Source organism: Periophthalmus magnuspinnatus, chromosome 9, assembly GCF_009829125.3.
Source record: "Periophthalmus magnuspinnatus isolate fPerMag1 chromosome 9, fPerMag1.2.pri, whole genome shotgun sequence".
Lineage (NCBI taxonomy): Eukaryota > Metazoa > Chordata > Actinopteri > Gobiiformes > Gobiidae > Periophthalmus > Periophthalmus magnuspinnatus.
Window position 1 is genome coordinate 16,643,433 of NC_047134.1, and position 26,655 is coordinate 16,670,087.

General features: G+C 42.0%; 1 protein-coding gene and 1 non-coding gene across 4 annotated transcripts; both read left to right on the forward strand.

Annotated features, from left to right (window-relative positions):
• ep400 (E1A binding protein p400) lies at positions 1–19,501 on the forward strand. Of its 3 annotated transcripts, none has more exons than XM_033973340.2 (53): positions 1–177; positions 922–2,275; positions 2,342–2,449; positions 2,532–2,607; positions 4,515–4,897; positions 4,980–5,264; positions 5,345–5,530; positions 5,607–5,747; positions 5,829–5,907; positions 5,985–6,022; positions 6,099–6,156; positions 6,237–6,326; positions 6,452–6,562; positions 6,629–6,819; positions 6,893–7,070; positions 7,143–7,279; positions 7,370–7,539; positions 7,624–7,798; positions 7,879–8,015; positions 8,120–8,306; positions 8,376–8,545; positions 8,637–8,824; positions 9,403–9,702; positions 10,694–10,867; positions 11,018–11,167; positions 11,284–11,351; positions 11,428–11,717; positions 11,788–11,990; positions 12,093–12,262; positions 12,559–12,755; positions 12,831–12,942; positions 13,075–13,359; positions 13,436–13,510; positions 13,577–13,711; positions 13,790–13,834; positions 13,918–14,071; positions 14,148–14,383; positions 14,472–14,645; positions 14,723–14,770; positions 14,858–14,994; positions 15,081–15,137; positions 15,215–15,293; positions 15,421–15,573; positions 15,663–15,693; positions 15,771–15,877; positions 15,977–16,166; positions 16,242–16,381; positions 16,499–16,726; positions 16,807–16,975; positions 17,063–17,205; positions 17,754–17,903; positions 17,977–18,054; positions 18,638–19,501. In XM_033973340.2, exons 2-53 carry the CDS (start codon positions 950–952, stop codon positions 18,956–18,958), a joined length of 9,213 nt encoding a protein of 3,070 aa, XP_033829231.1. In that variant the 5' UTR covers positions 1–177; positions 922–949; the 3' UTR covers positions 18,959–19,501. The 3 variants fall into 3 exon arrangements, with proteins under 3 accessions (XP_033829231.1, XP_055080284.1, XP_055080283.1); XM_055224309.1 differs by having other exon boundaries at positions 14,151–14,383; XM_055224308.1 differs by lacking the exon at positions 9,403–9,702 and having other exon boundaries at positions 10,694–10,858.
• Positions 12,347–12,472, forward strand: LOC117377008 (small nucleolar RNA SNORA49). Its single transcript, XR_004541914.1, has one exon. It is a non-coding gene; the product is annotated as a small nucleolar RNA SNORA49 (small nucleolar RNA).
• Positions 19,502–26,655: the final 7,154 nt, after the last annotated feature.

The following is a 26,655-nucleotide window of genomic DNA, read 5'->3' on the forward strand; positions in this document are numbered from 1 at the left end:
AGTTCACGAAAGGTTGTTGCGGTCGCCATGTTGCTGAATGAAATTAGCTTCAAAACATTAGGTAGCCGCTAGCAATATCTTTATTTTATTCAATCTCATAATGACGCTTGTTGCATCAAATACTCGTGTGTAAATATGACTTGGGACATAAAGAAAGACTAGAAAACTGCTTACTCTGTAAGTACGCCCCATTTGTATTTTCATATTGCCTTTATTACCCGTTAGCAAAAAAACAAGCTAACATCCAGGGCTCTAGTTAGCACGCGCCTGGATTAGGGTTATTGTTTGCAAAAAAGAGAAAATGGCCATTCGTGGTGCCCTGCCATTAATTTTAACTGTTTTTTAACATGAATCTAGGGATTGTGCTTGCATACAAATCTACCACTTGTTTTGAAATGCCTTTGGATCGTTTATGTAGCTGCGTTAGCTGATACACCCCGCGCTCATACAGAAAACGGTATTGCCGTATGATATTAGCAAATTTATCGGCTGCTGAATGCTTTTATGCACAAAATTCAGGATATTTATAAATTTTGAATGGAAAAACCCAATTAATGAAATCAACCATTTGCTCGGTTTGTACACACATCTACGGGGTTATTAATAATTAGTTGGTATTCCGTAAATTTTTGTCTCACAAAGCTTGTAATACACGATGAATAATCAAGAATACATAATTCCGTCAATACACATTTGACTGTTTTTGTTCGAGTATATCATTTAGGATAGCAGCGTTGTAAAATATTCGATATGCGGTCAATTATGTTATTAATTATGAAAGTGGGCTTTCGGTTTGTCAAATGCCACATAAGCCACGACAATTTGACATGATAAATGGCAACGTGTGTTTTAGCACATTTTATGTAGTGTTTGTACTAATCTATGTTGAAACCTAATGAGCATTTTACTTTTATTTCGCAGTTGTGAATAATCTTTACAGCACCAAGCAATGCACCATGGAAGTGGATCACAAAATATTCAACGACAACTTCAGAGATCAAAGTCAGCCAGCGGATCTGAGGCTGAGGAAGTGCTGCCGCAGCAGCAGCCTGCCCTGGCAGCTACACAACAGCAGGCTACAGCTAACCACCCTCAGTCCCCTGTGACCACATTTACCTCTGCTGCCAGCCCCTCTGCACCCCAATCGCCCAATTATCAGATAATCATGAGCCGAAGCCCAGTTACTGGCCAGAACATGAACATCACTTTACAAAATGTAGGACAGGTGGTGACTGGAAACCAACAAATTACTCTAACCCCTATGCCCCTTCAATCCCCTGCTTCCCCTGGTTTTCAGCACACAACACCACAGTGGAGGTTTGAGCCTGCTCCATCCTCGTACATCCAGGTCACTTCACCTGTGCCTCAGCCCATTCCTCCACAAAGTCCTACACAGCACAGCCCGGTCACAGCAGTGACACGCCCCGGGGCTCCAACAACAGCCTTAAATGTGTGTGCGCAAAGCCCCACTCGCTTTGTTGAAGCTGGTATGTTAGTGCGACAGATCAGTTTAGGCAGTCCTTCTGGAGGTAGTCACTTTGTTTATCAGGATGGGACTGGGCTGGCTCAGATCACATCGGCCACAGCGACTCAAGTGCAGCTGGCCACAGCAGCTACACCAGGCTCTGTGCGGGAACGTCGCCTCTCTCAACCACATTCACAGACTGGAGGCACCATCCATCATCTTGGACCTCAAAGCCCTGTGGCAACAGGGAGTGCTCTCCCCACTCTGAGCAGCCCTGGGCACATTACTACTTCCAATCTACCTCCACAGATCAGCAATATCATACAAGGAAAACTAGCTCGCCCTATGATGTTTGAGAAAACTCCACAGGGTGTGGTTGCTGGTGTAGGTTCCACAGTCACACCGTCTTTCAATATACCCACTTCTATTCCACCATCAAGCCCTTCCCTCACCAGTCCCCCACAAAGTATCCCCAGCAATCCTCTGGGATCCAGCAGCATGGCCGTGGGTGCAATAAAGAAGCAGGTTCCTAAGAAGTTGGAAGAGATTGCACCGTCTACTCCTGAAATTGCTCAGCTGAGGAAGCAGTGCTTGGAGCATCATACAAAGAAGATGGAGAACCTGAAGGATGTTTTTAAAGAATATCTGATAGAGTTATTTTTTCTCCAGCATCTGCAAGGAAACATGATGGACTACTTGGCTTTTAAGAAAAAACCTTGTGTTCCCTTGTATACATACTTAAGGCAGAATGACTTGGACCTTGAGGATGAGGAGGAAGATGAAGAGCAGTCTGAAGTCATAAATGATGAGGTAGTAGTTGTTTTGTTTTAGCTGATAAGTGTGTGTAAGTGTTCTACATGAGTTTTTTTCTTTCAGGTGAAGGTCGTCACTGGAAAGGACGGCCAAGCTGTGACACCAGTTGCCATAGCAACACAGCTTCCACCTAACGTTTCTGCAGCTTTCTCTACACAGCAGCAGTTCCAGGTGATAAAAATGTTTTGAATAAGAATCAATCATATGTTGTATAACTTTAAAATTCTTGCATCTAAACCATGTTTACATACAGGGAACTGCTGCTGGGGGCATTGCCAGTGCTGGAGACATGGAAGCCTTTAAGAGGCAGCAGGCGATGGTGCAAGCAGGTAGGGCAAGGGCTACTGACTCCTGTGTCTCTTTTGTTGCTCTGTTTCCTCCCCGTTTGCTTTTTTTGTTTCTTTTTTTCTCCCCTCTAATTGCTTCTGCTTTTAGAATTTTGGCATCATGTTCTAGCGTTCAATGTTCAAGTCTTAACTGGAGGAAGGAGAGGTGACCTATGTGGTCTTAAGCCGGTCATTGCCTTATGCCTAGTGCTTTTTTCCGTTTTGAGGGTATTGTGTGTTTTAAATCCCAGATCAGGCTAAGAGGTCCCGGATTGACGTTGGTCGCCATGGGCTGATTTTCCAGCATCCTGGTGTAGCTCCTTTAGGATCACCTGGCGTTCCACTCCAGCAGCTTATGCCAACTGCGCAAGGTAGGAGTGCTACAACCAGGCCGCTCTTTGTTCTGCCTGATGCTGCTGGACATATGCCCCTTAAAATCAAAGAAGATCACAAACTGAATTACAGTGTCCTCTTCTACAAACAAGCATCAACAGGCAGATCCCAACAACAGCTTGAAGTCCTCAGCAATTCAAATTCAGGTTTAGTTCTACCAACAGAGTAAATTGGGATGAAGATAATTCCAGTCTGAAGAAGAGTAGCCTCTCAATGGGAAGATGCCATGTCTTGTGATATTTTTTTACAGCCTTTTTGTTATTTTTTTTTTTTTTCTCTACTGATCATCAGTGTTATCCATTTCTTCTTTATAATGTCTTCTTTCTTAGTCTTCTTTTTTGGACAGACCTTCCATACTACTGGACTTTCATCTTTTTGTGGAGCCGGATCATTGAAATATTTGGAAGCTTTATGGAAAAAAATTAACTCAAATGGGTTAAACCTTTTTCCATTTTATGGAATCATACTGCACATACAATTCTTTTGGTTTTACATTGTCATCCATTCACTGATAATTTTTATTCCACTTATATTTTGTAATATTATCAAGGATACAAAATCCTCATTGTCATCATTTGTGTCTCCCATCCTGTGGATTTTTTTCATGTTCATATTTGGTTTCTTCCTCCATGTCGTTCATGGCATTTTGTTCTGACTTGGCTTCTTTCCCTCAGTCTAAGTAGGCGGGGAAACATGTGGAGGAGTTGTTCACGGCTCAGGGTTTTGGATTGTGGTGGTTGGGTGAGTCAGGGCTGTGTTGATGCCGTCTAGGCCAGGTGAAGTCACGTTCAGGGAGGTAAGGCAGGCGCTGCTTTAGTGTGCACAGCTCCGCTCAGGCCTGCTGTCTGCAAGACCCCATGTGTGTCTTTGCTCACCTCTGTGCTCTGTGGCTCTGTGAGGCATTTACATGCCTTTATATTGCTACATTCCTTCATGCATGCTGAACCATATGGTCTTTTAGTGTCTGCTTTGTATTTTATTTTCCCCTTTCTTCTCCCTGTCTGTTACTTGTGCCATTTTCCTATGAATCATTACTATTTTGTCCTCTTAAAATACCTTTATTATTGCATGTATAGTTTTTGATGTTGAATTACATTTCTCAACATTTAAAATGCAATATTTTGGTTTTCTGCATTAATCAAAGTAGTATTTTATTTGAAAATGTTTAGATGATCATATTAATTTAATTTCTTCTGTAATCATTGCTGTATGAGTTCCATTAATTTTTGCTCGGATCATCAGAAACTAGTACTTTGCTGTTTATTCATATAGTATTCATATCTATTTCATTAAAGCAACATCCTGAGGAGCTCTAAACAGTCAACAAAAATATTTTCAGCTATTTAAACCTAAAATTATATTAAGGGATCAGTCTGAAACATTGTAGTAAACCATTTTAGATAATCAGAAACACACAACAACTAAAGTGAATAATATTACTGATAACTGATTATTTCTCTTTGTGTTACTCTCTTTACCACCCCTATTCTGCCTATCATTTTATTACCTATATATAGGAGGGATGCCACCTATTCCTCAAGCAGTACAGATTGCAGGGCAGAAGCAGAATCAGCAGCAATATGATCCATCCAAAGGACCTCCAGTGCAAAATGCTGCAAGTCTGCATACCCCCCCACCACAGTTACCTGGCAGGTTACCGCAGGGGACCCTCCCTATGGCAAGCTTGCCTTTGGCCCTCTCCCAGCAGGCTCAATTGGTAGATGGGACTGGCCAGCCCGGGGCTCAGCTCCAGGCACAGGTGAAGGTGCAAGCCAGTGGGGCTGTCCTGGCACAGATGAATCCTCATGCTCAGCTCCAAGCTCAACTCCAGCAGCAAATGCATCTCCAGATGCAGCCTGGTCAACAACAGCCTCAGGCAATGCTCCAAACAGGACAAGCAGTAAGTTAAACAGCAAAGAACCTGTTAAAACTGTCATTGTTGTGGTTTGCGTTTTTTATGTATTAAATGTTCTTTCTTTCAGACTGTGGCACTTACTCGTCCAACGACAGAACCCAATCAAGTCCAGAGGTTTATGGCCAACTCAGTGGTCAATGTGTCTCCTGCTCCTCTGTCAAATGCTGTGTCTGCTGCTCATAACGCAGTTACTGCACGACCACTCGTCTCAAGCACAAACCCAAGTTCCCAGTCCAAACTCACTGGTACTAACGGCATTTCTTCAGTGAAAATGGGAGGTTTTTGTCAAGGTGGTTCTATGCAGACATCACAGGATGGTTCTCAAGACAAGCAAATTGAACAGGCCAAGTTGGTATGTTCAGAATCCGAGTTATTCTGTACCCTGAAGTATGGGTATGGATATGCTAATGTTGTTGTTTTATCATCCCTCAGGAAAGTCAGGTGCATCAGCGGATCTCTGAACTGAGGAAGGAGGGACAGTGGTCCTCTAGTAGGCTCCCCAAACTTATGGAGGCCTCACGACCCAAGTCCCAGTGGGACTACCTTTTAGAGGAAATGCAGTGGATGGCAGCAGATTTTGCACAGGAAAGACGATGGAAAGAAGCTACTGCTAAGAAGGTAGGACATTTTTATTTGTGTTCAGTAACGATAATGCACACATGGACTAATCAAATTATTTGTAATACCACAACAGCTGGTTCGCACTTGTGCAAGGTACCATCTGGAGCAAAAGAAAACCGAGGAGCGATCAAAGATCGATCAAGAAATTCACCTTCGTCATATTGCCAGTACAATTGCCAGAGAGGTGGAATTTTTCTGGTCTAACATTGAGCAAGTACGTTTTAAGTTAAAAGCTTAACTAAATAAATGTATCATAACTGAATTATTATTATTGGGTATGTGCCTTTGACTGCAGGTTGTGGAAATAAAACTCCAGTTTCAAATGTATGACAAAAGACTTAAAGCGTTAAAGTTACAAAATATGTCAGCAAAAGGTATGCTACATATTCTTGGTACTATTTCTATTTATACATGCACAAATAGACTTCACTGAATACTTTCCATTCTACAGTGTCTAGTCAACCAACAAGAGAAAATGCTGATAAAGAGGTGGGCAGTGCATTTTTTTTTTTGTATAAAGAAAAGCTATTGCATTAGAAGATCCTAAATGTCTTATTTCTTTAAGGATGTGGCCTCTTCATGCCGAAAAAGAAAGTCAAGTTTATCTTTGACAGATGAGGATGGTAAGGAAAATCATGTTTTATTCATTTGTCTTGCATTTGTTTATTAGTTTCTAATAACAATGTTTTGTTTTGTTTTTCAGTTGCTGATGAAGAGAGCACCATAGACGAACAGGAGGCGATGGAGGGCCAAGCAGACCACAAAATTGAGCTGGGTGACCTGGCCAAAGAAGGTTGTTTTTTTTGTTTTTTTAGACCCTTTACATATATATTTTTGTTGTACACATTGTATTTGCATTTACCTTCTACACAGTTTGTGTGGAATATTATGAAACACCCTGCATTTTCACGTTTCTAGCGGAGATGCCTTTAGATGCTTTGAAGAAGCAATATGCTGGTGCATATGCTGATGGCTTTGAGTGGCCAAAGCCAAGTCCTCCAAAGGATGATGAAGACACAGACTCTGAAGGTGTGTTTCTTCTCACCAATGTAACTTCTGCTCTTTTTGTACTTATTTTTTTACATTTTTCTGTAGACACAGAATGTGAAGAGGGCAGTCCGCCTGAGGCTGTAGTGATTGACTCCTTATTGAGTGTGGAGCAGTATAAAGGTGGTGATAAAGCCACCTCCTCAAGTTCTGATGGAAAGTCTGCGAAAGATATTGCTGAAGTAGCGGCTGCAACTGAACTTTTGCTTCCAAAAGGCAGTTTTAGAACCACTACTTCTGTAAGACATTAGGTTGTTTCAGTCATATGGTCTTCCAGATTATACAATTTGTTAATATATCTTTTTGCTTTAGACCCGCAGTCCGGCTCCCATTCTATTACATGGATCATTGCGAGAATATCAACAAATAGGTGTTGATTGGCTGGTTAGTCTATTCAAAAAACGCCTCAATGGGATCCTGGCTGATGAGACTGGCCTTGGCAAAACAGTACAAACTGTTGCCTACATGGCACACTTGGCCGGCCAAGAAGGTACAGAAAAGTTCAGTCGTTTACCCTCTTAAATATTAAGATATTGAAATGTAACATTCTGTTTTTGCATAGGCATATGGGGTCCTCATCTTGTTGTTGTAAGAACAAGCAAGTTACTAAATTGGGAAGTTGAGTTCAAGCGTTGGTGTCCTGGCCTCAAGATTCTCCTGTACCTTGGAAACAGACGAGAGCGTAGATCTTTAAGAGAGGTATCTCATTTGAGTTTAACTTGAGAGTTTAAATGACAAAATTGAAGACTTATGGCTTAAAGGTTTATAATATTGGTCTCTCTTGTACAGTGGTGGGGTGAGACTAACAGTTTCCACGTGTGCCTGACATCATACAAGCTTCTCATGGCTGACCACAACCATTTTCTAAGAAGAAAATGGAGACATGTTGTTTTAGATGAGGTTCCGCTGATTAAAGATATGACTCAGAAACACTGGGAAACCATATTTTCTATCAAAAGGTGGGTCTCCTGTAAAAGCTCACTAAAGCAACTAATGTATAGCCTTTTTGAATATTTTAAATGTTCTGTCTTTTATTAAAACAGTGATCAAAGGATACTCCTCATCAACACTCCTCTACAGAATACCTTGAAGGAGCTTTGGACCATGATCCATTTTCTTTTGCCAGGAATCACACGGCCCTACTCAGACTTCCCAGTGAAGGCAGGCACAGACCAAAACCAAGACTACTGCCACAAACTGGTTATTCGTTTACACAGGGTGGGTTTAGTTGCTAGAATTTAAATGGTACATTTTCGCACAACTTCACAGTAACAGGCATGCGTTGCTTTCAAATTTAGATGATCCAACCGTTTATACTGAGGCGCTCTAAAAGGGAAGTGGAGAAACAGCTACCCAAGAAATACGAACATATCCTGAAGTGTCGCCTTTCCAGCCGTCAGAAGAGCCTGTATGAAGATATCCTCACTCAGTCAGGGTAACATCGATCACATTTTTCCAACTGGGATTGTAAAATTATGTCATCATGCTGTCTATTGGTCTTCATACACACCTTATTTATGATTGATTTTATTTGACTAGGACCCAAGAAGCTCTCAAGACAGGTCATTTTGTTAGCGTCCTACAAGTGCTGATGCAGTTACAGCGAGTATGCAACCACCCTGAGTTGGTGTCTCCCAGAAATGCCAAAAGTTCATTTTTCTTCTCAAATCTGCAATTCAATGTTCCCTCTTTGGTTCTTGGAGCAACACAGAAAGATCCAGATATGGTAAAACACTTTGATTTTGGTATGTTAATACATTTACAAATAGAATTTTCCAACACTGTTTCTTTTCAGACTGCAGATATATCCATCTTTAATTTAGTCAACAATGAAAACAAACTGACTCGTTATCAGACTGAGGAGGCAGTACCTAAACTAAAGCTCTCACAGCCACTTATAGAAGAGCTCTACACTGGCCCAGACCAACCTTCACGACCCAAACCATGTCCCATAAAACCAATGAGGTCTGTTGTAACATAATTCATGGCAAAGTACTCTTTAACTTTAAAAATAAAATGAAATTTCCAATTCTTAAATTGTATGAACTGTGCTTAGATTGTTCCAGCCAGTTTCATATGGGACAAAGCCAGAGGGGCGCCTCGCCTCTTTTACAAGTACGGCCAGCCAACGTCCTGCCTTGAACTCTTCTGTCACTTCTATATCCACCTCCGTGGCAAACCTGGCAGCACAACCCAGGGGAAAGTCCCCTGTCACCACTGGAGCAACTGCCCCTACCTCACATGGTAAGGTTTTTTCAAACGAGGACACATGAATGAACAAGGACACACTTTTCCACTCTGCACTGTGTTCAATCTTAGGCTCAAACTAAACAACAAACTCATACTTTGCGTCCCTCATTCATAGATGCTTTCAGAAATTTGGGCTCCACCCATGGTCTTGAATGGTTGTTTGACTTTGTATGTTTTTTTTCCATTTGTAACAACCTCATTAGTGATCACAATTAACCCGGCTAATAATTACTTGCATAGCTCCAGGATGACAATGCTCAGGTTTCTTATGTAGTTTTAAAGATGTTCCATTGAACATTTGAAGATGAGTTTATGTTTCTCAAAATTATTCCTTGACACCACAGTTTAGACAGTTTTACAAAGTTTTATCAATTGCCAAAACTGTGGAGTCATATTTTTGGTGAAGTCAGTCTTTTTTGTGTGCTTGCTTTATACTGATATCGTTTACCCTGCGTGTATATTTTGACCCAGCATATGACCAGCATTGAAGTGGATTATTATGGAAACCTGATGATTTAATTGCCCTTACCCCTAACATGTAGTGGCGTGCCCAATTGCCTTGTACTTCACAGTGTTTGGAACAGCTACTCAGAGAGCCCAGACTACCTCTCCTGTCTGCAACAGCAACAACACTGCCGCCTCCACTGTGTCCACCTCTGTGACAAGTGGGCCTGGACAGCATGTGCTGGGGGCTACCCCTGTGCCTTTGGGCCAGACCTTGGCCAATACAGTTGTGGGATCCATGGCTTCAATGAGCCAGCCTGGGGTCTCACAGGTGGCCAGACCCACACTAGCCCCCAGTCACGCCCTCCAGCCCAACCTGTTGTCTCAGAGGCTGGTTCTTACATCTCAGGCCCAGGCACGGTTGCCTAGTAAGTGGCCTCCCCTTCATCCCTCTCAGCATTTCCCCTCTACCTCTGCACAGCAGTATGGGCTGCTCTGATCTGAGGTTTTATTCGGGGCACTGCTGATATGTTGTTTGGGTGCGTTTGTGGTTAAAGCAATAGCACAAACCGACATTTTACAATTTTACAGCAAAATAACTGCTGAAAGTCGAACTTCATGGAAACCCTAAAAATACAAAGTCATATCAGCAGCATCTCCACAGCCTCAGGAGTTCCCTGTTTCTTTCTCAAGACCTGCATGTTCACTATAAACTATTGTTTTACTGCACTTGGCACCTCAGTTTTTAACCTTGATGATTTTATCCTCCCTTTTAATAAAGCCTCTTCCCAAACTATTACTAATTATTTTTCTTGCTTTAGCCCATCTGCAGGAAGAAAGCAACCTGAAGCCTTGTCTTTCTTTGCTAATATTTAATTTGTTTTAAGCATGGGAAAATGGTCCCACATTTTGCGAGCCTTTTCTCCCACGAATGTGAACACAGAAGCCTTTTCAAGTTCTTGATTTGGAATCCCTGAAAAAAAAAGCCTTGTTATGCATTGATTTGTTTATTTATGTTTTATGTGTGATGGTATTTATTTTTTGTTATGGTTTTATTTTTGACCTAAAGATCTATTAAACCATTCTTATTAATCACTAGTAAGGAAATACCATGTTTTTCTTTTTGTTGCCAGTGTTTCAGATGACTTAATGCTTTTATTCATATGTGTATTCATCCTACTCTGTTTTACCTGAGGACATATGAAGCTGTTTCTTTACCCCTGAAGGTTCATAATATTAAGCTGCTGTACTTGTGGAGGAACTTTGCCTGTTACACATTTTAATACACCTTGGTTCTGCATGATATCCTTTTCACCCTTAAACTAACTTTTATGTTTATTTTACACATCTTTGTTTAATTTGCAGAGCTGCTATATTATACCCTTTGCTGTGGGTAAAGTTTAATGTTCTGTTTTGAAGGTGGTGATGTGGTGAAAATTGCCCAGCTGGCAAATATAGCTGGCAATCAGACTCGAATCTCTCAGCCCGAGACTCCAGTGACCCTCCAGTTTCAGGGTACCAAATTTACATTATCTCCAAGCCAGCTCCGCCAGCTAACCACTGGACAACCTTTGCAGCTTCAAGGTACACTCGGTAATGTACTTTCATCATGGCCACTTTTTTTTTTTAATTACATTTTCCAGTTTTTTACATTTTTCTTTCATACCATTGCATCAAATACTCCACTCCACCCATACCCTTTGAGTAGATTTCATTTTAAATAATAGATTTTCTTTCCCCCAGGCAATATCCTGCAAATAGTGTCTGCCCCTGGACAGCAAATCATCAGGCCACAAGGCTCGATGGTAATGCAAAGTGTGCCACAAACTGTAGCTGCGGCTAATGCTACATCCACACCTGGCACCCCTCAGCCCCCTGCTTCAGCACAGCAAGGTGATCTTTTAGATAAACTAAATTATACACTACTTGTGTTGTGTGCTATTTTACTGATGTGCTGTGTTGAATTGCACATTTTAAATTATTTGTATCCAACACGTTTGATTTTCCAGCAATGGGTGTTAATACAAATTCAAATGCAGTTTCCACCAAGGTCACTTCAATCAATTCAACTCCTCAGGTAAGTAGTTTTTCCATGTTGATCATGCCAACAACAACCGATAAACTAAACGGTAAATGTTTTCCCTCGTGTGCAGGAGTCGTCAGAAGAGAAAAGCCAACAGATGAAGGAGCGTTTGGGCCGCTTGTTTGAAGCCAATGAGCGCCGCTGTAGCCGCAGTGTGCTGTATGGCGCAGACCTGGTACAGGCCTGTACAATTAGTCCTGAACCAGGTCACTCTGCACTGACTGCTGGTGACTGGCGCTGGGTGGGACTGGAGAGCTGCGTCCGAGCAAAGACCTCCTCAAAGGGAGCAACATCTGCCTTGAAGTTATGTTTATTGTCTGTTGAGGACCGCTTGGATGCAACTAAAAATCTTACCACAAGGTAAAATGTTGCAGGCTCATTAATAAAACCCTGACAGTCAAAATAACTAAATGCACTTTTATGTTTTTAGGCTGGCATGTGTGGTACCTCCAGCTGTAGCCCCGCCCCCTCAAATATATGCAGTCAATCCAACAGTGCCATACCGACTCAAACAGAAGTCTTTTCACCATCAGCTGCTTGAGGCCACCTCTGCCCACAGAGCTGACATCCAGCGTTTTGCACCGACACAACTCGTGCAGTTTCCTGATCTGCACTTAATACAGATGGACTCAGGTGCGCTGACATTTTCAATTTCAGTTCCAAAATATGTAGTATTAAGACTATTAAAACATATTTTTGAAAAACATTCTATAACCTTGCTTGGCTTTTCTCTAGGTAAATTGGAAGCATTGGCCATTTTGCTGCAGAAGCTGAGGTCGGAGAATCGGCGTGTTCTCATCTTTACCCAGATGGTGAAGATGCTGGACATCCTGGAAGCATTTCTGGATTATAGGCAGTTGTCTTATGTACGAGTGGATGAAAGCTTTACTGCTGATGAAAGACAGGTAAAATGCCACATGTGAATTATTTACAGAGCACTGACATCATCATATTTCAGTATTCAATAATCTGTATATCAACAAAATTCAATCCCCATCTTACACTAGGGCTTCCTGTGAGTGGAAAGGTCTGGTTTTCAATGGGGTATAATAAATTACTTTCTTCCCTCCCTACTGGATACTGTTCCTTTCAGGGCCTACAGACGAGTGCACATTTATTATTATTATTAAATTTTTTTCAATTTTTATTTTTTTCCCCATTTCGTATCTTTCAAAAGTATGTCCTCTGTCTGTCTCTGCAGGAGAATATGAAGAGATTTAACAGGACCAGGCAACTGTTCTGCAGCATCTTGACCAATCGCTGCTGCTCCTCAGTTGGTACTGTGTTTGATGCAGACACCATCATCTTCTATGACACGGACCTCAATCCAAGCATAGACTCTCGCACCCAGGAGTGGTGTGATAAGATTGGCCGTTCGAAGGATGTGCACATTTACAGGTTTGTAAAGCCTCCTGCTAATTGGATGTGATGTAAATATCCACGGTGTATCCAACCCTGTCTGACCCTGTTTAGGTTGGAGAGTGGAAACTCAATTGAAGAGAAACTGCTGAAGAATGGCACCAAAGACCTGATACGAGAAGTGGCTGCGCAGGGCACAGACTATACTCTGGCTTTTCTCACACAGGTAAGAGCCCCTCCAAGACTACCAAAAATGTATAGGCCAGTAAAGTGGTAGAGATGCTCATGAACCTTGGTGGCACTTTGCTAATCTGGTATTGCATACTATGTTCTCTGGTGCGGTAATATTTTTAAATAGCGGACAATCCAGGATCTATTTGAAGTGGAGGCCGGATCGGGAGAGAAAGTTGAGGAGTTTGTAGTTCTTCATCAAGAGCCTTCTGCCTCTGAGGTCATCTCACCCAAAGTGGCTCGACCATACATCCAGGCGCTCCACAGCATAAACCTGGATGATCTACATGAGGAAAACCACCAACAGATTGAGCAGGAAATGATAGACAAAGAGTCAGCAGAAGAAGAAGCAAGTGCAGAGGATCAAGTGGAGCCTGCCCAGATAGAGGAGCTGAATGCAGTCATGGAGCAGGTCAGTGGTGACAAAACAATATGAAAGATGTCTACAGTAGTGATGCTGAAGTCTGTATTTGCTTCTTTTCATTCAGCTCACACCAATTGAAATGTATGCCCTCCATTACCTGGAATACATACATGTCACGGACGATGAGACTGTGGTTAAGGTAATGGTGTTTTTTTAGGGTTTTTTTCTGGCATCTGTACAGATATTTGTTGTTCATTTGCCCCAGGAGCGTTTGGAATCATGTAAAAGAAGTTGGGAATTGCACCAGCTTCAAAAATTCAAAGTGGATGAGGAGGAGAGACAGATGAGGGAAGATGATGAGGATCTCTTTACTTACACAAGAGAGGATGCATATAACATGGTCAGGATCTGTCAGCATTTAATACTCATGAAAGATGCATATAGTCCAACCAATATGTTTTCTTTCTGCTTTGGACAGGAGTATGTATTTGATGCGGAAGATGGTCATACAGAGATCATGCCAGTAAATACACTTTTTGTAGCTGTGCTTTGGCATAGTAGGTCTATGGTATTATGTCATGGTCTGAGTTTACATTTTTTGTACAGATTTGGACTCCTCCCACGCCACCACAGGATGATAATGACATTTATATAGACTCTGTAATGTGTCTTATGTATGACACAACGCCTATGCCAGAGTCCAAACTGCCTCCAATATATATCCGCAAAGAGCACAAGCGTCTCAAGATGGACCCTTCTGGTATGTTGGGATACCTCTTTGCATACTTATAATGTATTTTTAAAAAGTCTTAATGTCATGTGATATACTTTATTAGCAGCTGCTAGGAAAAAGAAAAAGGGCCATGGGGAGACAGTGATTCCTCCACGGTCTCTTTTTGAAAAGGCCAGCATGCTAAAAGTACGACGTGACAGCAAAGACCAGAAGAAGAACTTCTCTCTGAAACAGCAGGCTCCTTTTGCCAAACCCCTGCCCTCCTTGGCTAAACCTGCCATGGAGAGCAGCCAGGACAACCCGGAGTGGCTCATCAGTGAAGACTGGGCACTGCTTCAGGTACAAGATAGTAGTCACACCAGGCATTTAGAGCTCTACAAGCTACAGTGGAAGTTAGAAATGTACATGTTGTGTCTAACTACTGCAGGCTGTGAAGCAGCTTTTGGAGCTACCTCTGAACCTGACAATAGTTTCCCCCGCCCACACACCCAACTGGGACCTGGTCAGTGACGTGGTCAACTCATGCAGCCGAATCTACCGCTCTCCCAAACAGTGTCGCAACCGCTACGAGAATGTCATCATCCCCAGAGAAGAGGGCAAGGTGGGCACTGTCAGCTTGTTTTCAGTCAGGAGTAATGTCATGTATGTTTGATCTAACTTATAATTTCACAATTTCAGTTGATGTATGAAGCAAATCCCAAGAAGAAAACAAAAAGCATATATAAGGTGACTTTTATACACAGCTACTGACCCTTTATGCAGTAACTATACATATCTATCACTTGGTGCTATTGGTTATCTGTCTTGTTTTAGTCTAAGAACAGTCGTCCTCTGAGAACTTGTCAGATTTACACACAAGATGACAATTCAACACAAATTCAGCTCTATAACAGTCGATTTGAGCTCATGAAAATTATTGCCAGCAAAAGGAGCCCACCAATCAAACCACTGTGAGTACCTACCAGGATGAAGTTGACCTTAATATAATAGGTGCTGTTTTCTATAGTATGAATATGTTTTTGTTTTGTTTTTTCAGCCTGGGAATGAATCCTTTCCAGAAAAATCCCAAACACGCCTCCGTTCTGGCTGAGAGGTCTGTTCACATTGATGTTTTGTATGACTTGTCAAAATCCTCAACAATACCTCATGTCTTGTATGCTGTTGTTCCAGTGGGATCAGCTACGACAAGCCCTTGCCTCCTATTCAAGTCGCATCACAGCGTGCTGAAAGGATTGCAAAAGAGAAAAAGGTTACCTATCAACACACATAACATATATTTTGTTACTTAATATTTTAGTTTTATTTATTCTAAATTGGAGAATAGTTTTGTTTATTGATGTTGTCTAATATAAGTTTCTTCTTTATTGTATTTGCAGGCTCTTGCAGAGCAGCAGAAAGCCCAGCAGGTGGCGCAGCAGGCTGGAGGTCCTCAGGCCACAGTGGCAGCCCCAGGCCAGGCCCCAGTGACAGCTCAGGTGCCTCAGGCCGCGGCTGTGTCAGGAGCCGCTGCAGTGCCTAATGCTGTTCTGGTAATGACAACTACTGTTAACATGTTTGTTTTGTTTTTTTTATCATGATTCAATAATGTCCAGTCTGACTGATGCACATGTTTTTACAGGCTGGAGCCATAAAAACAACAATTCAGGCGGGTACGTTGTAACACATGGTTCTCATTACAGAGCTGCTCTAGTGCAGTGTATAATTTATTTATCCCTGTTGCATTCAGCCACTGTAGCGGGTAATGTGATTGTCAACACAGTAGCTGGAGTCCCTCCAAGTCCCTTCCAGGCCAACAAACGCCTGGCATCTCCAGTCATCCCTGGCACCCTGTCGGTGAGTTGTTGATAATAATACCACAGTCTGAAAAGTGCTTCTTGCTTGGCTCTTCGCAGACACTGGTATTATTAGCTTATTGTTGTGCTGTTGTTGCAGCCCGCTGGAGCCCAAGTCGTACATGCTCAGCAGAGACCTGCCACAGCAGCTGCTCCTGCCGAGGTGGTTGCCATTGCAACAGGGCAAGGTGTTCGAGCAGTTACACCGATGACAGCATCAGCTGTAGTGTCTACTACTCTGAGTCCAGTGCAAGCCCAGACCCGTCCACTAGTCCCCCAAGTTACTCCAAGTATGAGCAAGAATCTTTTCTTTTTTTTTTTTCTTGACTTGACTGAGATCTGATCAATGTGTGTTTTGTTTTCAGCCACAGGAATTGCACTGCAGCCGGGCAAAACGATGACTCAGGCTCAAATGCATATCCAGATGCTCAGGCAACAACAGCTTCAGCAGCAGCAACAGCAGCAGGCTGCTTCTCCTCAGATCAAAACGGTGGGGAAATCACAGGTACAGGCATCACCAGGGTCACACTCATACACTGTTGTGGTTAGGGCTGAGGATAGGGCTCTGGATGCTTCACTCCTCTCGGATGAAATGTTAATATTGTACATGTGTCATCCATAGGAGCTGCTGAAGATGCACAAACACAAGTTGCAGCTCCAGCAGCAGCAACATGTGGCAGCGGCAGTGGCGGCGGCACAGGGTCAGCAGGCGGCAGGGGCCCAACAGTCCACTCAGGTCCAACCAGCTCCCAATGCTCAGGCCAGTCCTCAGCTGACCGCTGTGGCTGCACCCAGGCCTGGAGCTGTGCTCACCGGGACTACTGTGGCCAACCTGCAAGTGGCCCGACTGGTAAGGACCATGAGACTGAACATAGAACAAGGTAATTATTGACTGTTATAGAGATCTGAAGTCCAGTGTGTTTTCTTTAGACTCGAGTCCCAGCTCAAGGCCAGGGACAAGCTGCTCAAACGGCCCAGGTGACCCTCACTAAGCCCCCAGTAGTGTCTGTCCCAGCTGTAGTGTCTTCTGCTGGAGTCACCACTCTCCCAGTCACTGTGGCAGGGATCAGTGTTGCTATTGGGCAAGCACAGAAGACAGGTGTGTGTTGCATGCATGTTAGCATCACTGTAACATATTGAATGATTTGTCCTGTGATTTAACATGTGACTGTGCTTTGTGTGTTAGGGGGCCCTGTGCTCACCCCACCCTTCCCACAGATGCAGGTGCAGCAGCTGCTGCAGATGAAGAAGCAGCAGGCGGCGGTTCAGGCTGCAGCCGCCGCACAGCAGAAACAGCCTCAACAAACACAAGCCACTGTCCAGCAAAAGGTCTGGCACTTCACCATGGCAACAAATGACACATTCTTTGTTGTGAAAGTTGGCCATGAAATATTTTTATTTCAATATGATATGGATTTATTAAAATATGTGAATAGAGTATTGCTAGCTTAAACATCATGAGTTGGACTAGTGGCCAGTCCATTAGTATTGCACACAATCACAATGAAGGCATTTTTAGATTGGTTGAAGTCAAGAAAGCAAAAAAGAGTGGGTGTAACTAAACATTTGGCTAATGCTAGCTTGTGACCAGATTAAAGTCTTGAGTAACAGTACAATAAATACCTCCAGTTACCTTTACCCCCAAGAAATATTGATGACATCACTTTGAAGATATCAGTATTGCACTGCTTCAAGGACCTTCCTCATATTCCTTTGAGTTTTTAAATAGAAATGGTCTTTGATCGAAGAATTCATTTCAGAATGTTCAGCCTGGAGCCTGGAGATGGCCTTCATTCATCCCCCCTTTTCTATTATTTTATGTTTTAATTGTTGGTGTAGTCATGGTTCTCTCTCGTCCTCACATTGCCACACAACAGGTGACCGTGCAAGCTGCCCCAGCAGGCCAGCAGACACAGCAGAAAGTAGCCTACGCCGCCACTACGCAGCACCCATCTGGGATAAAGACTCAGATCTTCACGACCTCAATCGCACAGGCCCAGAAACCTGCTGGAGCTCAGCAGATTCAGGTGTGTATGCTCCCCTTTTCCTGTAACACCAAACCCAAATCAGCTGTTCATGTGAGACTTTCTTGTTTACAAGGTTGCTAAACTCCCACAAATAGTGCAGCAACAGCCGACTGTGGCCAATATTCAACAAATAGTGTCTTCTCCTCAACAGGTAAAGGGAATCATAAATTTATCATTGGATTTGTTGTTTAGCTACATTGCAAAGTTTTTAGTAGATAAGTCTCATGTCATTGACAGCAGTTAGTGGCAGTTTGTGAGAGAAGAAAATGTGTTTTATAACCTCCCAAAAACAATATAAATTACAAATATTCAGTGTAGTAGTGTAAAATATAAAATGGGGTCACTAGGGAAAGAATTCTTGTTTTTTCCATAGTCTTTTTGAAAACAATTAAGAGTTTAAGGTTACCACAAAATAGTTGCTCAGCATCAGCAACTATTTTTGATTTTTCAAAATTGATTAGAACATTGTCAACCCTTTGTAAACTAAAACATTTCACCAATTCTAGGAATTAGCAGTGGGGGTCTTGTTTTTTGTTTGAAATTGTAGATTTTGTGAATGCATAAATCACAGAACCTTATTGAAGCATGTTTTAGTTTCATACTTGAATGTTGCTTTTGCAATAATATGTGCATACTAAGTAAAGTCAGTATTGTTTAGTAAGGTTTATGTGGAAGTGTTGCCTGTAGAAGATTCTTCACTTAGTAAAATGTTTGTTTTTGAATGTCATGGTCAGATCCAGCCACAGACCGTGGCTCTGACGCAGGCGCCCTCCTCAGCTCAGGCCCAGGTGCAAATGATCCCTGCAGGCACAGCATCAGCGCAGGTCGTGCAGCAGAAGATCATCCAGCAACAGGTCGTCACGGCAACGGCAGCATCCCCTCAATTTCAGACTCCACCCCCTCACAGTCCCGCCCAACAGCAAGCTGCACCCCCTGCCACCTCAGAGTCCCCAGCGCAGCAGCCTGCTCAACCACAACAAGCTACCAAGGGCCAGGCCAGGCAGGGAAACATCCGGGCCAAAACACCGGCCAAACCCAGTGGAGGAAATGCATAGGCAGGCATTTGATTCAAAAAGAAAACAAGAAAGAATGTTATTAAATTGTAGCCAGCTAAATTGCCGTATTGTTGGCAGAGGAATCGCAGCATTTATGCTCATTTACTGGGGTCTGATGTAATGAATCATCACTTTCAAATCTCAATCTTTTGATCAATGTGTGATTAACAAATGGTCTAAATATTGTTTCCACAGCTGTCAACATAAGAAAAGACTTTCATGCATTCAAAGGCATGAGAACTGAGACTGAGGCTGTCTGTTAGATTAAGTGTACCCATTCATAGTCCCTTTTATGTATAATTTCCTTGTTGTCTATAGATACCAAACCAGAATAGTGCACGTTCCTTTAGTCATTTGTTTTTTATTGCAGCAAACACACTGTAAACATGTACTTTAGTATTTTGTGTTTTCTCATTATTGTCTTTTTTATTAATGTCAAAAGAAATAACTGTAAATATCAATGAGAAACATTTGTACTTGTAAAGTAGTTGTGTTTTCATTGGGTTTTTCAGCCTAATTGTAATAAAGTGTTTTGTTTTTATACACGGAATACATCGTTTTTCATTAATATTTATTTTCAGCTTGCTCATTAAATCCCTTGTAAGTATTTTGGCTTGTTGATTTTTAATTACACATCGATACACTGGGTTAGAATGTGTTTTCAAACTGCAGTGAGGGTAACATTCATGAAACCCACAATGTTGCGCTGCATATACATCACTGCCTAGCTTCAGAAATTAGACCTACTTTATCAGTGAGTGCTATTTTTGCACACTTCTATTCCTGTACATTCCCAGCTGTATTGATTGCTCCGACTGCAGCTGTAGACTGATGATTTGACATGCAGCAGACGATGTATTTGATGGATCTTGCCCCTGGCTCCGAGGGAACATTAGGGACCAGAAAGACCCTCTCAGCACTGTCTGGGCTGGCTGCTGACACTGGCTTTTGAGTGATTGATTCTTCAACAGGCTTCACACACAAAAAAAAGATGGTGATGGGATGTTTGAGTCCACACTTTACCCTTTATTATTTTAGACTTTAAAATTCATATTACTTATTACTAAATAGGCAACAACAATTCCTTGTTTGTCCACACAGGGGCGCTATTGTATTGTATTGCCTACTGTGAAGGCTCACTTGAATTAGATTTTCCATCTCATTGAAATTTCCCATCTGCTCTTTGGTGCACACCCTGGTGTAAGTGTCCAATCCACATTCATGCAATAATATTTTGCAAATCCTGAATCGTAGAGTAATTTATCGGTGGCTACAGCTTCCTGTCCATGCCCTCTCTCGTCAGATCTCTGAAGCTAAGCAAGGCTGGCCCTGGTTAGTACTTCAGTGAGAGACCCCTGGGAATAGTAGGTGTTTCAGTGGGGTGCCAGTGGCAAAATTGTCCTTGTGTCCTTTAGCAACACACTTCAGCCACATTGCCTAGTATGAATGTGGTGTGTAGATTAGCACTGATGGTGACTGGCATCCTCTTCCATCAGGCTGCTTCAGGGATTCTGTGGCTACTGTAGCTAACCAAAACTGAATGAATAATCAGACTCAGATTTTGTTAGTTTTTCTTAATAGCAGAGCTTCAGACACAGCAGAGCAACCAGTTATCTTCACCCCTCTGTCTATGTACTGCATATTAGAATGATATAAACAAAACAATAACCTTGCTAATATCTATATCAAGACATCTCCTTTTCCATCATGATTTGGCACTGGGTGAAGCAGCAGCAGAATCAGAGAGCATTGCATTGCAGATGTCTGTGAATGAAGCAGCTCTTGGGGCCTCATCACTGTCCTCTTGCCTTGCTGAGTGTATTTAAAGCAAGAGCTGCAATGGGAATAGAAAATGTAAACACTTATCATTTCAGTGTATCATTCATGCTCTCACTCCAACCCGTGTTTGAGAGCGCAGCCTGGACAAGTATAAACACTGCACATCTCACCCTGATTCTTAATGAAACACACTTGGATGCAACTGAGTAGATTTACATGTATACGACAGCTGAAGAGTTCAGAGAGCCCCCATGGTAGAGATTTCGAGAGAGGCTCATAGTTTGATATCTTTATTTCTAATGTTGAAAATGTGAATCAGAAAACACAGACTGCCTGAGCCTGAGGGTTTCCTATGTACTAGGACCCTCAGCCCTCTCTTCAGTGAGAGCTTTACCCCAGGAGGGTCTTCAAAGCCTCTTAAAGTGTGTCAAATACATGATGTGGGCGACTGCTGCTGTTGTGTGTTTTCTTCCATTTGCACAGAACCATGAAGAGCCCAGAGCCCAGATCCAGAGCAGCAGGAGCAGTAGGAGCGTGAATGACAGGCTTTAGAGGGATGATACAATCACCATGTGTTGACACAACAGTGGGATCAGCGTGGGATGGCTTTGTTGCCTCAGAGCCAGCTGAAAGCAGCAGATACACAGGTGTGTGGTAACGGTGTTCAGTGCTCACTACACACAGGCCAAACCTGTCTGTCATTGTGTCCACACACTCTAATGTCCCAGCCAGGCACCTATCACAGCCCCAGGGGCCGCCCGCTAATGATGCTCCTCCAGTGATGCTCATGATCACTGCTGTTGGAAAAGAAACAGGCCATCTATACTGAAAGGTTACCATGGCAACCCACAGCGACCCCTTTAGTGGAAATCACAGAGCTGGTGAACAATGGTTTATGTAGCACACTGGCAGTAAAGGTCTTCAGACATGGTCTGCATCAAATGCTCTTAAATAGTGCAGCTCCCACAGCATTCACCATCACTGTGCTGCAGACACTCTGCTTTAAGCTCCTCAACATAATCGCACTCTCTCTCACCAGGCTAAATGCTCATGGTATTTCTACGGTGTCCTTGTCTAAAATCTCCCTCCTTTACTGAGGGTTAGAGCGAATGTGGAAAGAGAATGTAAAGACTTTTTCTGACATGAACCTCCTCCTCTCTCCAGGCTTGGAACCTTCTCTAAAACACTTGAGTCAGGATGGATATTATACAGTGGGATGGTGATGGCAGTGATTGCGGGATGGGGCAAGAGGGCACAGGAGCCCCCACACTCCACTTCTCACTGTGATCTGAAGTATCACTATGTACTTTAAAATGCACCATACTTTAAGTCTGCCCCTCTTTCATCTGCCCACTCATTCTCTATGGACATCTCCTCTTTCTTCTTCTGCTATTCTCTCCTGCTCACATGCCATAGTAACATGGTAGTTACAGTGGTGTTTGAGTTAGGCACACAGTCACTGATTTTGGCATCCGCAACTCTTTCATGCATATTGTCAGTGTGCCATGGCCAGTCACTATTATTAATGCAAGATAGTCATATGTATTGAGGACTAGGTTGCATTTTATTGATTTGTATTTATGGAGTCGTCTTGGCACATGAGTGGGAATGATATATTCTCATAATATAAGCAACAATTTAAATTAATATAGTTTTATCATTAAATACAACACAATAAAAAGCTAATTATGAACCTAATTATGGTTAATGGCGATCATCTCATCTGGTCCTGGTATGCCTAGCGTTCTCCTATTCAAGTACTAACCTGGCCCAACCATGCTTAGCTTCTAGGAGTTGAAGAGATCAGACAAGGGCCACAGACAGAGATGTATAATGCCAAATTGTGGAACATTCTCAGCAAAGCAATAACATCTCCTTGTCAAGTAGGTGACAGACCCCCCACCAGAAGTTACATAATGCACCTGTGTGTGGAAGTTCTGTCCTTATTTGAAACCCAGTGGTTCTAACATTAATTCCATTGGCTGTAGTTTTTGTAATGGAGACATTGCATTAGGCATATACCATTACAAGGATTCAGCTAATTACACATATTTCCCTTGCATAACATATTAACACACTTCAAATCTTAGACACAAAACTCTTCTCCAAACCATCATTGTAGCCTGTTGTTTAGCATTATTCCCACTTTTCGCCAAATACAGTCATCTGTAATTAAACAAATCCACTGCCTCAGCACCCTGCATAAATCATCATCTCATTTCAGACAATTACAACACTTCCAACGCTCATCTATACTTTGAAAATACGCAAATGCATTTCATCACTGACTCATCTTTTTCCAGGATGTAATCCATTTGAACTCTTTATCTCTTCAGCTCTCTCTGCACCAGGCTGTACCAATGTTCCATGCATTGGCACCTCCAGCACCTCCCGCACCTCCAGGCCCCTACCCCCAAAACAAACTGGCTCACATGCTGAAAGATGAATGTCCAACAAATGGAGGCAAGAGGTGAGTGAGGGCCCCATATGAGAGCTGTATTGTGCAGCTGGGACATCCCACCACTACCGCCCCCCCCCCCCTTGACAGTAATCAAGGGGGCTCCCACAGTCTGCGGGACAGGGGCCAGGGGGGGTCGCGGTTTGGGATAGGAGGAGGCCGTGGTTGTCTCCCTAGGATGTTATTTATTGGCTTACTTTGAATCTCAAGCTCCCGGGTGCACTCGCTGTCACCGCCATTGATCTTTTTTGAGGTCCGCCCCCTCAAGTCTGCTCCCCCCCTCCTCCCCTCCTCCCCTCCTCCCACACACACCAACATCCTGTCTCCTCTTCCTCTGCACTGAGTCAAATACGATCCTGTGCCTGGACAACATGTACTCACTTGGGATGTGGATTATTTTGTTAAGTGATAATTCAGGTCACACTTTAATTGCAATAACTAAAAATTTAAGTCATTTGAATTTGATTATGGCGAAACGTAAGGAAATGTTGAGAGCTTTCTTATCTGTTTATTTCACACTTACTGCACCTTTTACAGAATGTTGGATTTCATCACACTGATCATGTACTACAACATTTGTATTTTCCATCATGTGACCCTGCAGAATTCACTCACTGCAGCGTCCGCACTAGCACTAATTTGTGATTGTCTGCAGGTGCTGGGGTTAAGATAGTGACAATTCAGATCAGAAAAACTCCATTTAGTTCAACTTTATTTGGAGTATATTGAATTAATTGAGTCTGTACGATTACATTGTAACCTGAATGATCATGATTAGTGATTAACAGAACAATCTTGACATCCCTCTTCTGTACAGTCTATACTAGCAGCTAACCAGAATATTCATATAATACAGTAATATCAATCTTTTTATGTGTTCGAGGCCACAGATGTTGAATAGAATTGAGTTTGGAGCTTATCGTGACATTCTATTAATCACAGCCTTTCAAAGCAGCCCTGCCTTTTGTTGACTGTGGGTTCTATTACACCTTAAGTTCTTTCTCATAGATATTTTTGACTTAGGGATTCAAATTACCCCAGAAACCCCCCGAGCTCAAGATCCCATGTGTGAAACTGCCTTTGAGCATTATTCTTGAGTTTGATCTACAATTACTTCCATTGAGTGACACTAAGACATAGATATCAATTGAAGATAAAAATGGTTTTATGTAGGTTGTACAGTCATTTCACTCTTGTCTTACGTTTTAGCATATTTCTATTGAATAGGCATTATTTTTTCAGAGTATTATCATTAAATATAAATACTGTGGTATGTTGTTAATATTGCCCAGTTTACATAGTCTTCTTATAGCCTATGTAAACTGAGCTGTATTTCTTCTCAGGTTTGCTAAGCTATTCTACAGCTGCAAGTCTGAACAAAGATTTTCTGTCTTTAACTGAAATGATCCACAGTAAGGCATTAAACATATCCATCTCTACGCAGGTGACACCATAAGGCAAAGTTACAGGTAAGATCTTTAGAGAGGTAACCCCGTGCCCAGTAAAAATGCATGTTTTCCCAGGTGATTTTGCGCATTAAAAACACCTGTATTGAGTAAACACAAGATAAGTCTAATGCCATCTTGTGGAACATTCCAGACAAAGCAAACACCAGAAAAGTTACAGAGTGCAGCTTTAACAAAGTCATGTGATGCTTTGCTAATGAGGAACATAAAAGTAACATGACTAGCAATTATATATCATTAATGTAATATAAAATCATGAGTTAAAATATGTCATGTTGATTAAATTATTTTGTTTCCAGAGCTTAATTCTGTTACTATTACTGTTACTTTTTCCAGGTACAAAGGAGCAGCTATGAGTTTGTCTGCATGCCTTAGTTTTGAGTCCTTTGCCGTCCAAGGGGGAGGGGATTTGTGGTTAGACAATGTGGTTAGAATATCAGCGATCCCCCTACTTTTTTGTTATATACTTAGTTGCACTTTTTGGAGCAATCTGTGGCCCCTGAACTATTGTAAAAGAAAATGGTTGGAGGAGACAGAGGAGAAGTGTACACTGTCCAAGGGTTTAGGCCTTTTAATGCAGACCAAGCAGCTGACCAACTTGTACGATCCACGTGCTGTATTTGGGGGATTCTGTGACAGGGAATTCCATTATCTCCCACTGACCAGACTTCATCCCACACACATGGTTCCTATCAGGCACGGGATGGTTCAGGTGCCCAGCATTCCTCACAGGGAGAAAAAAAAGGGAAGGGAGGCTAAAGGGAGGGAGAGAGATAGTAAACATACAAGAAAACCTACTGGCATTAATGCTTATATTAGATAACATTGATGTGCTGTTGTGGACACAGTAAATAGAGAAATGCTTGGAGGTCACTATTTTTTCACTTTTCACTACATGAAGGTACAAAAAAGGAGGTAAAATGAGTGCCAAAGCAGCAAACTGTGGTCATAAAACTATTCAAATTGCATTAATTAAAAGCAAAATGTAAATTCCACCCTTCATTTATTATTTACATTTGATTCTGTTTTGTTTCATTTCACACATTAACCAATTAACTATTAAATATGTATGTGGTTGACAAATAGCAAAAATAGCTCTGTGAATTAATAAGGTTTCTATCCACAAATCTGATAAGGCTTTTTACCAGAGGGTGTCTCATTTGTAGAAATAGCCCACACTAAGCTATGGTCTTTACTGTGACAGCGCTCAGGAGATTTATTTCACTGTGATAATCTTAGATGAGTCTCTGGATGCCTGAAGGCACTGTAGGAGTATTGTGTAAGTGCTGCTTTTGTTCATTCTGGCTGGAGACTTGCACCAACACTTTGTAAATAGATATGTATTGAGTAATATCAGCCACATTCATACTCAAGGGAATTTTTTCCTTTAGTCATATTGTCTAATATATGTTACTCAGATATTATTAAAGGGGCAGTGTATTATTATATATTATATTAATAATTCTTGTCTGTGTCCCCAGGTAAGAATGAATGAATGAATCTCTGTGTTTTGTATACAGATTGATATCAGTCTGGTCCCCATTCCAAATATGATCATGCCATCAGATTTGTCTTTTTCAATGAAATGAAGGAGCTCATTGGTCAACTATCATTTACAAATAAAATCTAATTTATTTTACCTCAGATTAACACAGTTTAGTGCTTTGCTCAGACAGAAATCTGCGCAGATTTTCAGTCCCCTGTGATATTATTTTGCTTTATTTTTCTGATACAGATGGACCATGTGTGCTCATGTGTCCATCTGTATTGACCAAATGTGTTTTCTGGATCCCAAGTAGCAAGGAAGAGGTAAATATGTCCAAATCAAATATAGCTTTTACTAATAACAACTGTAATGCTGATTTATTTTTTATTACAAAAACATTGGACATCATGGCCAAGTTGTTTGTCAAGACCTTTATCCAATCCAAAAGCAGAATGAGCCTGAGATGTGTGTTGCCAGTTTCAGTACTGAAATCTAGTTGTTTTAAACC

What these genes read in the sequence shown, in the direction of transcription:
- ep400 (XM_033973340.2), top strand. Translation starts at nt 950, where the DNA reads ATGCACCATGGAAGTGGATCACAAAATATTCAACGACAACTTCAGAGA. An exon ending in AAGAAGCTACTGCTAAGAAG is followed by an intron (nt 5,531 to 5,606) that starts GTAGGACATTTT and finishes ATACCACAACAG; the next exon opens with CTGGTTCGCACTTGTGCAAG. An exon ending in GAGAGGATGCATATAACATG is followed by an intron (nt 13,712 to 13,789) that starts GTCAGGATCTGT and finishes TGCTTTGGACAG; the next exon opens with GAGTATGTATTTGATGCGGA.